Below are 13,775 nucleotides of genomic sequence, written 5' to 3' on the forward strand. Positions count from 1 at the left end.
TTGTCAGAAGCGGCCGGTGCCAGGCGGGACGGGGGGAGGAAAGGGGAGGGGGGGGGGGGGGGAGGGGAGGAGACGGTCCGGGTCACGTGTTGCTCGGCGAAGTAGCGGTTTAATGCAGCGGATGTGTGATCCCTTGGCGGGGGTGGGGATTGGTCGGTGGTGTAGGGATGCGGGTTGAGACCGCTTTAGGACTGTCCTTGTAGCCCCGTCCACAAAACCGTTATAACGCGTGCTTAACGTGTGGTGCGCTGCACTCAAACCCTCCCCACCTGTGTGTGCCAATGAGAGGGCGGGGATCGCCTCACACCGCCATATGTGCCGCGGAGGCGGGTCCGGCCGGCACGACGGCTGGCCGGAGGGGGAGTCCGCGCTGCTGACGTCCGCCCGCCCGGCAGTCAACCGGACGTACCATCTGCAAGCCGAGGACGAGGCCGACCGGGCAGCCTGGATGTCGGTGCTGATGAACTGCAAGGAGGGCGCCCTGCAGAAGGTGTTCGACGAGAACGGACGGCCCACCGACGAGGTAGGCCGCTGTGCCGGCGGCGGCGCCCGCGCCCACCGCTCTCTCTCTCTCTCCAGCCCAACTCCTGCGGCCGGTGGCGGCTGCTGATATGACTGGTTCTTATGTCGGCGATTATTTGATGTCCCCGTGGCCAGTTTTTGTAATGAGTTAAATGGGCTGCCGACGTGCCGACGTGGTCAGCAGCAGTCCGATTGAACATTTGTGGGACAGCCGCGCCACATGGGTCCAGCGTACGATAGTGTGTGTGCGCGCCTGCTGTGCGCCGCACCGGACGGTGGCCGGCGCTGGCCGCGTGGCGCCGCGCTGGTGGCGCCGCCGCTGACGCCCCGCCGACGGCCGGTCGCCAGGTGAGCCAGGGCCTGCGCGAGCTGCAGCAGTCCATAATCAGCGCCGTGCTCCGGCTGCCTGGCAACGACTGCTGCTGCGACTGCGGCTCCAGGAACGGTACGCATCGCCCCTGCCGGCTGGTCCGCCCCGGCACGGCTGGGCTGGGCTGGGCTGGGCTCACCGCTGACGGGTGTGCGGGCGACGCTGCGGACCCTGACCGTCCCGAGGTGGCGACGCTGCGGACCCTGGCCGTCCCGGGATAGCGACGCTGCTGACCCTGACCGCCCTCTGTTGACCCCGACTGTCCCGTGATGACGACGCTGCTGCCCCTGACCGCCCCAGGATAACGACGCTGCTGACCCTGGCCGTCCCGAGATGGCGACATTGCTGACCCTGACCGCCCGGCATGGCGACGCTGCTGACCCTCACCGTCCCGAGATGGCGACGCTGCTGACCCTGACCGCCCCGGCATGGCGACGCTGCTGACCCTGACCGCCCCGGCATGGCGACGCTGCTGACCCTCACCGTCCCGGGATAGCGACGCTGCTGACCCCGACCGCCCTCTGTTGACCCCGGCTGTCCCGTGATGACGACGCTGCTGGCCCTGACCGCCTCGGGGTGGCGATGCTGCGCCGCGTCGAAGGAGAGCCGCTCTGCAGTGCCGCACGCGATGCAGATCCCCGCAGTGCGAGGTCAGTTGTGTGACGCCATGTGACCAGTGACCGGTCGCTCAGCTGTCCGCCGGCCGTTCTCAGATGTGACGTGGCTGTCGACCAACTTCGGCGTCGTGGTGTGCATCGAGTGCTCGGGCATTCACCGCGACCTGGGCGTGCACATCTCGCGCATCCAGTCACTGACGCTCGACCATGTCGGCACCAGCCAGGTCAGCTCAGGCACGGTCACCGTCAACCGTCACCGGCACCACTGTCACGCTCGGTCAGGTCTGGTGGTGTCGCCGTCGGCCGAGGCTGTCACTTCTGCCGGCTCTATTAAGGGCAGGAGGCGTCACTTGGCGCGAGCAATAATCGCTTCCGTGCCAAAGTAGAAAGCCTGCGTTCTAGCCCGCCCAGAATTGACTAACCTCGGCATGCTGGTCAGAGCTCTGATCAGAAAATCGGCGCATCTTACGGCACGCATTTGTAAGCCTCATGCGCATCGTATAGCGGGCTTCACGGTCATACTCATGCCAGGGCGAAGTTAGCGGTCATTTAGGCCGCGGCAGCTTGTGTTTGGGAAAGGCGGTCGGAACGCAGGTGCGACACACGCTCTTCTTGTGGGGAGGGGAGGGGGGGGGGGGGACAGGATCGAGTACCGTGCGGTCGAGCGGCTGTAATCGGCGTCACGCTGTTCTGTACTAGGACCAGGCAGCGACGGACCTTGTCGCTGTTTCGTCCAGCTGAGTGCGGCTCGGTTCGCTGGTATGTCGCGTATTCATGCCAACGGGCGCCAGCTTATATCAGCAAGGATATGTGGAAAGAGCATCGTATTCTCCCTCTTCGCCCGTGAAGCTATCGCTCATTCAAGCGTTGGCTTTCGACCCAAAGTTCAGTCATAACATGACTTTAATTTGCGCGTCTCTGCTACAGCTGCTGTTGGCGAAAGTGATGACCAACAACGGCTTCAACGACATCATGGAGGCGAAGCTGGAGTACCCTAAGAAGCTGAAGCAGACGGCGTCCATGTGAGTGTCGGCTTTTGTGTGGCGGGTGGTCGTAAATATACGGCCTGCCCGCTCTGGACCCGAGCCTCGCCTCACGACTACACGGTCTGCGCTCCACGCCGCCCCTCTGCTCCTGAGTTTTCTGCTTCCACTCTTCTGTTCGGGCAGCGCGGGCAGGGATGTAGTTCGGCAAGTCCCGAAGTCCGGCATACCCATTCGGGACTTTCGACCTTCACGCCAGCATTGCGTGGGCGGGCCCTCACGTCCGCCCCAGCAGAATCAACCGAACCTGTTCTGGCACCACGCTCTGCTCAGTCGTGCGGCTGGTTGCACGTGACGGCGGTCTGTCTTGTCCGCGTGTCTGGCGTGCCCGGGACAGCCGGCCACGATGGGAGACGCCAGTTGGTAAATCAGGACGTTCATGTCACCGCATGTCTCCATTTAGGAATCGAGCCCTCTGTGGCGTCACTCAGCCACGTTATCCACGACTGCACAGACCAGCCGCGCCACCCCAGCAGCTGCACCGCTCTACCCCACCCTAGCAGCTGCGCCGCTCTACCCCACCCTAGCAGCAGCGCCTTCCCGCCCGGTCCCAGCAGCTGTGTCTGTACGGTGCAGCCGCCGCAGCGTGCGGTCGGGCCGGTGCTGACGGCCGCCCCGTCCTGCCTCGCCGCCAGGGAGGACCGCTACGCGTTCATCCGGGCCAAGTACGTGGAGCGCCGCTTCGTGGTGCACTCGACCAGCGACCAGTACGAGCTGCTGCAGGACGTGGAGCTGGCGGTCAGCACGCGCCACCTGTACCAGCTGCTGCAGGCGTGGGCCGAGGGCGCCGAACTGACGGCGCCCATCACCGGCAGTCATCTGCGCGAGACGGCGCTGCACCTGGCCGTCAGACAGGTGCGGCCCAGGGTCAGCAGGGGTACTGGTGCGACCCGGAGTCGGCGGAGGCGCTGGTGCGACCCGGGGTCAGCGGGGGCGCTGGTGCGGCCCGGGGTCAGCATCCAGGGGGAAGCGCTGGTGTGACCCGGGGTCAGCGGGGGCGCTGGTGTGGCCCAGGGGTTAGTGGGGCGCTGGTGCCAGCAGGGGACATTGGAGCCAGTGGGGACACTGTGCCAGTGGGGGCACTGGAGCCAGCGAGGACGCTGGAGCCAGCGGGGACGCTGATTTCACTGAGGGTGGTAATGCACATCTCTCATCGCACCTAATGCTAGCTACAAATGTTTGGGTCCGGAGAGAACCCTGTCGTTCCTTGTCAAGGACGTGTGCCTGATGCCTACACCTGGACCCTGCTCTCATAGGCAAACGCCGTCCACTGGTGTAGCAGCCTGTAACGTCACATATGTGTATCAGACGCGTGACTGATGGACGTGGTTGCATTGAAATGTGGAACAGAAGTATCAACCGACTCAGCCCATGGAGACATCTAGGGCGTGGCAGTTATGCATTTAGGTATGCTCATATTGCAGTTATTTGCAAGTCATGCGGTCGAAAATATCGTCGTCGATCACGTAATCCATACGCGATCAAGAGCTGCCCATTTGCCGGACATGCGCGACGGTTATCAGCTGTTGGATTGCTTGAGTAAACCATGTTGACGGTCGTGCCTGCAGGGCGAGCCAGGGATGGGCCTCCGCAGCGACGTAACTTATGAGGAAGGTTATTTTTCATTACGTGAACAAGCTCAGATTCGGGATCACCGGATTGGGTGCCCACTTTGCAGTGAAGTGCTGGGAGCGTAGAAGTCCAACTACGATTGGTTTGTAGACCGCGACGCTGTGACAATAACAAAATGCATCGGCCGGGAATCGAACCCGGGCCGCCCGCGTGGCAGGCGAGCATTCTACCACTGAACCACCGATGCCTGGGGAGGGGCGCAGATTGAGACCTAAGATTGGCTCTGCGATCTTGCTCTGAGGCAAGCAGTGCCACATTGCTTTAGAAAATGTGTTGTGCCTGCCACCCATGTTCCGAAATCACATGATGGCATATTGCCACGCTGGCTGGTACCAGTGCGCCTAGTTCTCAAGCTATCAAAGGTGCTAGTGGTGCGGCGATTTGGCTGATTGGGCGGGCAGCGGCGTGACGCCTGTTGCGCCCGATTGGTCAGGATTGCCAATCGACGTGCTCGGCGCGCCTGGATCGATCGAAAGCCGAGTGATGTGTGGTCATGCCTCACGGGTCCGGACGGCCGAATGACGTCTTGTGGCCTATGATTAGTCGGGACAACTGGGTGACGTATCCGTCGTCCCTGATTGGTCGGGGAAACCTGGTGATGTGTCTCGGCGAGCTTGATTGGTCGAGACAGCCGGGTAACGTATCTCGTCACTTCTGATTGGTCGGGCAGTTGGGTGATGTGTCTTGGTGCTCCGCATGGACAAGGAAGCCGGGTGACATGTCTCTGCACCTGTTTGGTCGGGGCAGTGGGTCGATGTTTCTCTTCGACGCAGATAAAGGTCTCATGCATAAGAAGTGTAACAAAGAAATCCTTCCGATAGGAGTGCTACGAAATTATTTCTACTGCCAACACTAATACACTCCATTAGTGCCGCGCGACAAAACTGATGGCGCAAAAGCAAATATTCGTCAACATTCCTACTGCAAACACTCATGAAGTATTTACCTATGCTCGACATTAACCCCACTACAAAAGGTTATATGCGACCTAAGTGCTACAGTTACGGCTTGTGGTCAAGTCTTTGCGGTAGAGGTAATGTCTGATATATGTTTTTTCAGTTTAAGCTTTGTCGTGTAGTACTGATGTCGTGTATGAGTTTTTACAGTCGAAGAAGTGTAGCGCATAAGTGAGGACTATATAGGTCTTTGCTGTTAAGTAATGACGAGTATACGTGTTTGCATTATACGTTCTGTCGTGTAAGCCCATGTTGTGTATGAGTCTTCAATAGAAGTAACGTCGCGTACAAGTCAAGTCTGTACACGTTTTTGCAGTAGAAGTAATCACGCGTGTAAGTGATCGCAGCACTCCTGCCGGTACAAGTTTTTGCCGTAGCGCTGATGTCGTGACAACGCTGATTGGTCTGGATAACCGGGTGCCGCGTCTCGGCGTGTCTAGGACAGCCGGGTGACGGTCCCCGCTCCGCTGGCAGGAGGTCGACGGCAGCTCGTTGCATATCGTCGACTTCCTGGTGCAAAACACCGACTCACTCAACACGCAGACAGCGGAGGGCAACGCGGTGCTGCACTACTGCGCCATCCACAACCGGCCCGAGTGCATGAGGCTTCTGCTGCGTGCCGGCGCCGACCCGCGGCTGGTCAACAACAACGGCAAGACGCCGCGCGACATCGCCGAGGAGCGCGGCTACGCGCTCTGCCGAGAACTGGTGCGTTCCAGGCGGGGGCGGGGGTAGGGGAAAGGCAGCTTCCGGTGAGATGTTATGTGCACTCAGGGATGTTGCACGTACCTGGGAGAAATGCTGTGTATCCAGGGTGGCTGTGTGCAATATGTGCATCGATGTAGGCGAAAAGGTGGGTTTTGTATGTGCTAGAGGTACTGTGTATTCATAGAGGTGTTGTGTACCCAGAGAGGTGGTAGATTTTCATAGAGGTGGTGTGTATCTTTCCAGGTGATGCATATGCTTGGAGATGTCATTTTTCCAGCTACACTGTATATCCCTGGATAGATTTTGTGTGCCCAGGCAGGTAGTGTTAATCCTTAGACTTGTGTGTATCCAAGTAAGATGTGAGTATACAGGCTGGTGATGTGTATCCATGAAGATAGTGTGTGTCCAGAGAGGTAGTGGGTGTCCAGGGAGGTGTTGTGTACAAGGTGTGTATTGAAGTAGGCAGCATGTATCCAGGGATGTGGTGCATATCCATGAAGGTGGTGTGTATCCAGGGAGATGATGTGTATCCATGAAGATGCTGTGCACTGGAGAGGTGGTGTGTATCCATACAAATGGGCATACCAGGTTATGTGGTGTGCATCCAGTGAGGTGGTGTGTATCAAGGCAGGTATGGTTTGTACCCACAGGAAGCTGGTGCATGCCTGGTGAGCTGCCTTTTGCTCAAGGAAGATGTGTTTTATTATGGGGTTTATGGAGAAGGAAGGGGATGGGAGGGGGTTTCAAGAACTCTTCTCCTTAAAAGTAGCTATTATTGCTTTTTTATATTTAAGGAAGGCTGTTTGATGTTTTAGTTTCTGCATAGAAGAATCATCAGCAAATTTGGGGGAGACAACATGACGCCTGAAGAGGCACGAATTCTGCAACCAGGGCTGAAAGAGAAAGTGGCAAGCATCCACCAAGTGCTGCGTCGCTTTGCACGTATAAAACGTGTGTGTTATAAGCCAGAGGTGTTCGTGCGTCGCCGGTGCTGCATCGTTGTGGTGCAGACATTGTCCTGCGCAGTGACGGGTGCGAGGCGCCCGCCAACGACGTTGGGTCAACTGAGAGCCGACGGACACCCGCGCCTCCCGCAGCTGGAACACGCCCTGGCCGGCAAGAAGTCCGCGTTCGAGAACGTCAACGTGGACAGCTGGAACCTGAGCAACTACGACGACGGCAGCACGGACTTCTCGGACGACGACACCACGGTGGTGGAGGACCGGCACCAGGTGAGGTGGAGGCCAGGTGTCTCACTTCCGCTATGAATTGTGGAAGGTAGCGTGGGCTTGCGCTAAGGGATAACCAGGTATAATCAGTCAGTAGTCATATGTACCGAAATAGTAGAAACGGCCGCGAAATAGTAGAAACGGCAGCTGTCAGCCACGAAGCCATACCCACGAAGCGGGTTCAGTTTCAACAGCAACACGTTAAGCAGCACGCTCATGGCGCAGCTACGGCCGCGCTGCCAGGCGTTGGATGGAGCAGCTCCAAAGTTTCTACAAATGCTGTGGCCCTAAGCTTCCCTGCTGTATGTTGTTTTTTTTACATCCGCTTTGCATGATGTTAACTAGCGATATTTTTGGGATGTGGTGATATGTACCCTTGTCGCAAACCCAGGATGGGAACGATTGGTTGCGAGGCCGTTCTGGTTGGTTGAGGTGTTGAATAGGGTGATGTGAGAATGAAATGGTGATTGGACAAAATGCATCGGCCGGGAATCGAACCCGGGCCGCCCGCGTGGCAGGCGAGCATTCTACCACTGAACCACCGATGCTTGAGCGAGGGGGCCGCTAGGGCTGTTAACATCCAAGGTTGTATGTCCGTCGGGCCTGCTTGGATTTGTATTGCGTTACCGCGATTGGTACGATTGTTTTGTATATGTAAAGGCGGGAGTAATCTAGCCCCTGTTGTAAACAAAACCTTGGTATGAGACCTATAAGCATATGCGAGATTCATTGGGTTGAAACCACTTCTTCAAATTTTCCAGAAGAGATTTGCATCGATGTCCACTAAGGATGGTTTCTCAGTTGGTGAACGCACAGTGGATTCTATACCGAGGCCGATGTCAGCCATCATGTTACTAGGATACCCTCAGCGCCATGGCACGTCGCACTGCGCCGTGCGGGCCAAGGCAGGGAGAGCGAGGTCCGACAACGTGCTGTGTCTGGTGCGCGCGTGACCCTGACCTGCGTCTGTGACCCGTGTGTGCAGGTGCGGTCGTCGACAGACAGTCTGCGGTCCAGTCCGAGCACAGGGCGTCGGCCGGACGCCGCGCGCCGCCCCGCCCACGCCAAGCGGCCCCGGCCAGGTCAGAGCCGCTGAGGGGCGGCCCGTGGTTGGCTGCGATTTTAGTTCTTCTGTGTAGCTGCCATCCGGACGCGTCCTTTTGTATCTGGGGATGAACGGAATGCTCATGACTTGAAGATTCAGTAGTTGTTGTATTCTAACCCAGGATGTATTTATTTTCTCATAAAGAAAATCGTTGCGTTCTGGAGTGTAAGCTGACCTCAACAATAAAGTCGATGCAAGAACGCAACTTAGAACGGGGGTGGGGGAAGGCAAAGTTCCATTATGCTCGGATTTTTCGTTTTTTCTTTAGAGAGTTCCGATAGAAAGTTAAAAAGCAGCGTGATGCGTATTGACCGGGTTCCGGGTGCCTAAGCCGGCTGCGCCCCCGCATAGGGACGCCTGCTATGGTTCGTTGGGCGACCGGCCGTCGCCAGCGTGACCCCATGTACCGTCGCCTATCTCGGATGCCACCCGGCCACAGTGTCACGGGACGAGGCGTGTGCCGACCGGTGCCGTCCGTCGGCAGTGGCGGGCGTGCGGGCGGCGGGCGGCCTGCAGCGGCCGCGCGCGCCGCCGCCACCGGCGCCGGCCACCGGCCCCGGCCCGCTGCGGCTGGCCAACGGCCGCTCCACCGAGAGTCTGTCGAGCGTCGTGTCCGACACGGCCGAGCACGGCCGCCACCGCCGGCAGGTACGACCGACGCCCGGCGCTGGGCTGGCCGCCGCCGCTGCTGGGCCGCAGTCACCGGCTCCTCGCGGCGCGCCGGTTCGCCAGGCGACGCGCCGTCGCGTGCTGTGTCTGTGTCGCGGGACGGGCGGCGCCAAAGCGCGTTTTACTGGAGGACTAAAACGAACAAAAAAATTGCTGCTGGTCTTGAAAACGCCAACTGCGAGTGCGATACGGCATACATGCTATGGTAGCAATCAGTGTCTAAGCGCGTCTTTATTCTCATGCGGGACATGCTTTGTGATGTGCGTGACGTGAATATTACGTGACCATGTTTGCTTGGTCAGAACCCGTTTCACGGGTTTTGAGCCGGATTTCGGTTGATAGCATGACCAGACCTTTGTGATGCACGCATGCGTAGCCTGTGTGCCGGCGTGTTTTGTGGTGGCGTGTCCCGTGTCCCGGAGAGAGCGAGGCACGGGGTGGCGTGCCCCTCGTACCGGAGAGATCGAGACACGTGGTGGCGTGCCCCTCGTCCCGGAGAGAGCAGGGCACGTGGTGGCGTGTCCCTCGTCCCGGAGAGATCGAGACACGTGGTGGCGTGTGTTGTGTCCCGGAGAGAGCAGGGCACGTGGTGGCGTGTCCCTTGTCCCGGAGAGAGCAGGGCACGTGGTGGCGTGTCCCTTGTCCCGGAGAGAGCAGGGCATGTGGTGGCGTGTGTTGTGTCCCGGAGAGAGTGAGGCGCGTGGTGGCGTGTGTTGTGTCCCGGAGAGAGTGAGGCACGTGGTGGCGTGTGTTGTGTCCCGGAGAGAGCAGGGCATGTGGTGGCGTGTCCCTTGTCCCGGAGAGAGCAGGGCATGTGGTGGCGTGCCCTTGTCCCGGAGAGAGCAGGGCACGTGGTGGCGTGTCCCTTGTCCCGGAGAGAGTGAGGCACGTGGTGGCGTGTGTTGTGTCCCGGAGAGAGTGAGGCGCGTGGTGGCGTGTGTTGTGTCCCGGAGAGAGTGAAGCGCGGTGCGTGTCCCTTGTACCGGAGAGAGTGAGGCACGTGTGGCGTGTGTTGTGTCCCGGAGAGAGTGAGGCGCGTGGTGGCGTGCCCCTTGTCCCGGAGAGAGTGAGGCGCGTGGTGGCGTGTCCTGTGTCCCGGAGAGAGTGAGGCGCGTGGTGGCGTGTCCTGTGTCCCGGAGAGAGCGAGGCACGTGGTGGCGTGTCCTGTGTCCCGGAGAGAGTGAGGCGCGTGGTGGCGTGTCCTGTGTCCCGGAGAGAGTGAGGCGCGTGGTGGCGTGTCCTGTGTCCCGGAGAGAGTGAGGCGCGTGGTGGCGTGTGTTGTGTCCCGGAGAGAGTGAGGCGCGTGGTGGCGTGTCCTGTGTCCCGGAGAGAGTGAGGCGCGTGGTGGCGTGCCCCTTGTCCCGGAGAGAGTGAGGCGCGTGGTGGCGTGTCCTGTGTCCCGGAGAGAGTGAGGCGCGTGGTGGCGTGTGTTGTGTCCCGGAGAGAGTGAGGCGCGTGGTGGCGTGTGTTGTGTCCCGGAGAGAGTGAGGCACGTGGTGGCGTGTCGCGCATGGGACGAGGGCGGGTCTGACGGCCCCTCTGTCGACAGAGGACCGATTCGTACCGGCCGCGCCGCTGTCGTGCCATGTACGACTGCGAGGCCGACAACGACGACGAGCTGACGTTCGCCGAGGGAGAGGTAGGCGAGCGGGCTGGGCCGGCGTGCGGCGGAGGCGGCGCCGCGCCGCGTCTCGCCGCCGCCCGTGGCGTCCAGGCCTCGTTCCGAGACGGCGAACGGGTGCTCGTGCTCAGCTGTGGTTCTGCTGGGTGGGAGAATGTGGACGCTGAAATTGTGCATCCCAAACTATGTCCTTTTGTGGCTATGTATCTACCTCTGACTTCTAGCTAACTCCGTATTGAATAGGGAGGTTACATGGATTATCCATAGATGTGTTGTCCAGAGGTGTAGAACGTGCTGCGTGCTTCTGCGTGAATTAGAGGCCGATCAGAGGAATACGAAACATGCCGTGCTTTTGTGGCTTTTGTGGTACACATGTACTCGAAGGACACGTTTATGAACTAAAAGTGTGCCGTCATTTGCATGCTCAGAGGCTCGAGTAAATGTTGTGGTGATCTAGAGTTCTGTCGCCGCGTTCGCAGATTATAATCATCCTGGCGGAGAGTACGGACGACGAAGACTGGATGGAAGGCTGCATCGAGGCCCAGCCACACCGGCGCGGCATGTTCCCCATGTCGTTCGTGTACATGCTGAACGACTGACCGAGGGCAATACCTCGCGGGCGGCGCCGGAACTTTGAGTACACATGAATGACGCCAGCTGTCGCGGGTGAACCGAGAACATGGTCGCCGCTATTCGAGCAACTCGTGTTGTATGGACTATTTTGTAACTAGCTTGCGTAAGCTCCAGTTAGCAGCTGTCGGCTGCAGCGCGCCTGAGTCTGGCTGGTTCCTGAGATGCCCTGATACGCGCGGGATCTGGCGGCGGCGCGCGGGCGACAGCGGCCAGTGGCAAGACAGGCTGCTGCCCATCAGGTGCCCCACGAAGTGTGGGGTCGTGCTGGTCGCCGACCCGCGCGCGGCGAGTCGACGTGAGCCCCTGTCTGTGTCCGCGTACAAAGGGCAGTGGGGTCAACTATGATTGTTACGAGCTGGTATTTTCAAACAGTCCCATTCGCTTTATTTTATGGAAGTTGCCTGGACTGACAACTGTTCAAAACTTAATTATTAGCCTAGTTGAAGGATAGCGGTAGAGTATTTACATTGCCGATCGCACTGTTGCATGTGCTTGCCCGTCGCGAAGTTCCTCTGTGCGGTGTGGCCTCCGTTGTTTCCGTGGCGAAGTTGTCGCTGTGGGAGGGTTCAGTTGTGTAGTCTGCTACTCCCTACCCCATCCAGTACCATTCCAGGGCGCTGGCGGACGCCGCCCGTCTGCTGTGTGCGTGCTGCCGGGTGTCCGTCTGGCCAGGCGGCTCAGTTGTGCTTCCTGGCATGCTCACGTGGTGTGGTGCCGCCTGCTGGCCGGCCGCTCCCTGGCGGCGCCGCTGACGCGCCGACCGCAGCCGGCCGGCGTGGGGCGCCGCCTGGCTCGCGCGTCCATGTGGCCGTCGCCCTGTTTCCATGGCGTGTTTATTTATTCCTGTGTATGCGTTGTTGACGGCTGCTGCGTATGCGATCGCGAATCAGCTGTTGACCCTGCGGCTCGGCGCTGGACTGTGTCGGCTCGGTCCGGCCTCTTGATACTCTTTTCGTGTGGTCGAGCGCGTGCGTGCTGCTGGTTAATGTCTGTGGGCGTGCGCGAGCCTCGCCAGTGCTCTCTCGCCCAGCCCTAGCCAGTCCGCTTGACCCCAGTGTCCCACTTTCCCCTGTGTCAGTCCCAGACGGGCACTTTCCGGCGCAAGTGAGCGATTCTAAACACCAGAAGGTGCGCGCATGTTGGTGGTATGTCTGAGCGAAAGCATAATACAAGGAGGCGATTAATGCAGAGCGTCTTCGTCAAGAAGGATAGTTGGATGGATATGAAGTTGGTACTAGCAGCCCGCCTGGAAAACAACATGATTATGGCACTGGGGCCTCGCGCATTATTTCAAGTGCTATCGCCTGCAGGGAAAACTTCCCCTGGGTTCTTAACATTTGTTGCATTTATCCTTACTCGGGCACGGCCGCTAAATCGGAGTATTCTGCTACGTCACTTAGCACGATTAGCGGAAGATATAAGGGGGTGTTATGTGGTGGTGGTGACATTCATCATCAATCATCACTTCACCATTCACCCTTAACGCAAAATGACGGCGTTAATAGGAATTGCATAAGTCCAAGGATGCACCCTCCCCGGCATGTTTCGTCGCCGCTGTTTGCACGTCTTATTGATCGGCCAGATCCAAGACAGGAGTCATCTACATAATCAGCCCGCCACACATAGTGGTCTCGCTTATCATTGGCTTCCTTGCACCATACGTCATGTAGCGATTGAAATAGTGTTAACTTTGTTCAGCCCCCTTGGGCCGAGTCAACGCCGCACCGAGAGCGAGATGGAACTTGCTTGGTTGCTTGGATTGGAACGCTTGGCGAGAAGAGTAGATAACGAATGAGAGGAGAGTAGATAACGATTGGCAAAGACATGACCATACGTTCCCAGGAACCGATACACCGAGGTTTTGCTCGGGCTATGTACTCGGCGCTCGGACGGAGGCCCCACCAGGGCATGGTAACTCACCAGGGGATACTTGGGCCCAGTAATCGCTGAAGCATGCACCCTGCACCGGACATGGACAAAAATGGCGTCGTAAGGATGCAGGATATAACGAGAAATTGGATAAGGGGGCGGTGGTGATGAAACTAATTTGTAAATATGGTGGTTGCGTATTATCAAATCGTAAAACGCAACCAGGTGTAAAAGTGGCGCTCTTGCGACATTACCCGAGAGGTTTTCCGTACCTTCCGCAGAACCTCGGCACTGTGGTATCGGCGGGTCACGTTTCCGTGGCGGGCGTTTGATGCAGGTAATAATAACACGCGCATGCGGCTCCAAATAAAAATATAAGAATTTGATTTGCGGGGAAGGGGTGTTTTAGAGAAGCTGAAAGAGAAGAGTGAGCTTACCCTTGTATTACTCTGCTTGGGAAAGAGTGGCACCTGAAGTCCTGTAAAGTCGCTTTGGGTTTTCCTTGGTCAAGCTGATGCCGTAATCTCAGCACAGAAGCTACTTGCCATCCTACATTTTACGTAATTCATTCGTGTCGCTTGCTGCCAGATTCAATACCATTTGGTGAATCAACACAATTTATGGCTTGCTTCTGTGTTGCAGGTTTTTCTGTAGAAACTGATTGAAACTGGCATTTATTGTTTAATTTTGGACATATGCTGAAATTTTGGCCACATCTGGTTTAAATTTCAGCTCATGGAGTCATGTCTGCTGTATGGGACATGGTCAGTGTAATGTTTATTTTTGCAGCCTGGATGACTG

The 13,775-nt window shown here is 58.3% G+C and overlaps 1 protein-coding gene across 1 annotated transcript; it reads left to right on the plus strand.

Annotated features, from left to right (window-relative positions):
* Nucleotides 1–395: 395 nt before the first annotated feature.
* On the plus strand, nt 396–12,290 carry Asap (ArfGAP domain of ASAP; the record flags this gene model as incomplete). Its single annotated transcript, XM_037223377.1, is given in 12 exon segments — nt 396–523; nt 871–967; nt 1,606–1,733; nt 2,437–2,531; nt 3,188–3,407; nt 5,615–5,848; nt 6,946–7,080; nt 8,063–8,159; nt 8,534–8,547; nt 8,735–8,830; nt 10,401–10,490; nt 10,952–12,290. Coding segments are annotated over 12 exon segments (1,454 nt in total), but the record flags the coding sequence as incomplete, so codon positions are not given.
* Nucleotides 12,291–13,775: the final 1,485 nt, after the last annotated feature.

This window comes from Pollicipes pollicipes, unplaced genomic scaffold, assembly GCF_011947565.3.
Source record: "Pollicipes pollicipes isolate AB1234 unplaced genomic scaffold, Ppol_2.1 Scaffold_4881;HRSCAF=5763_pilon_pilon_pilon, whole genome shotgun sequence".
NCBI lineage: Eukaryota > Metazoa > Arthropoda > Thecostraca > Pollicipedomorpha > Pollicipedidae > Pollicipes > Pollicipes pollicipes.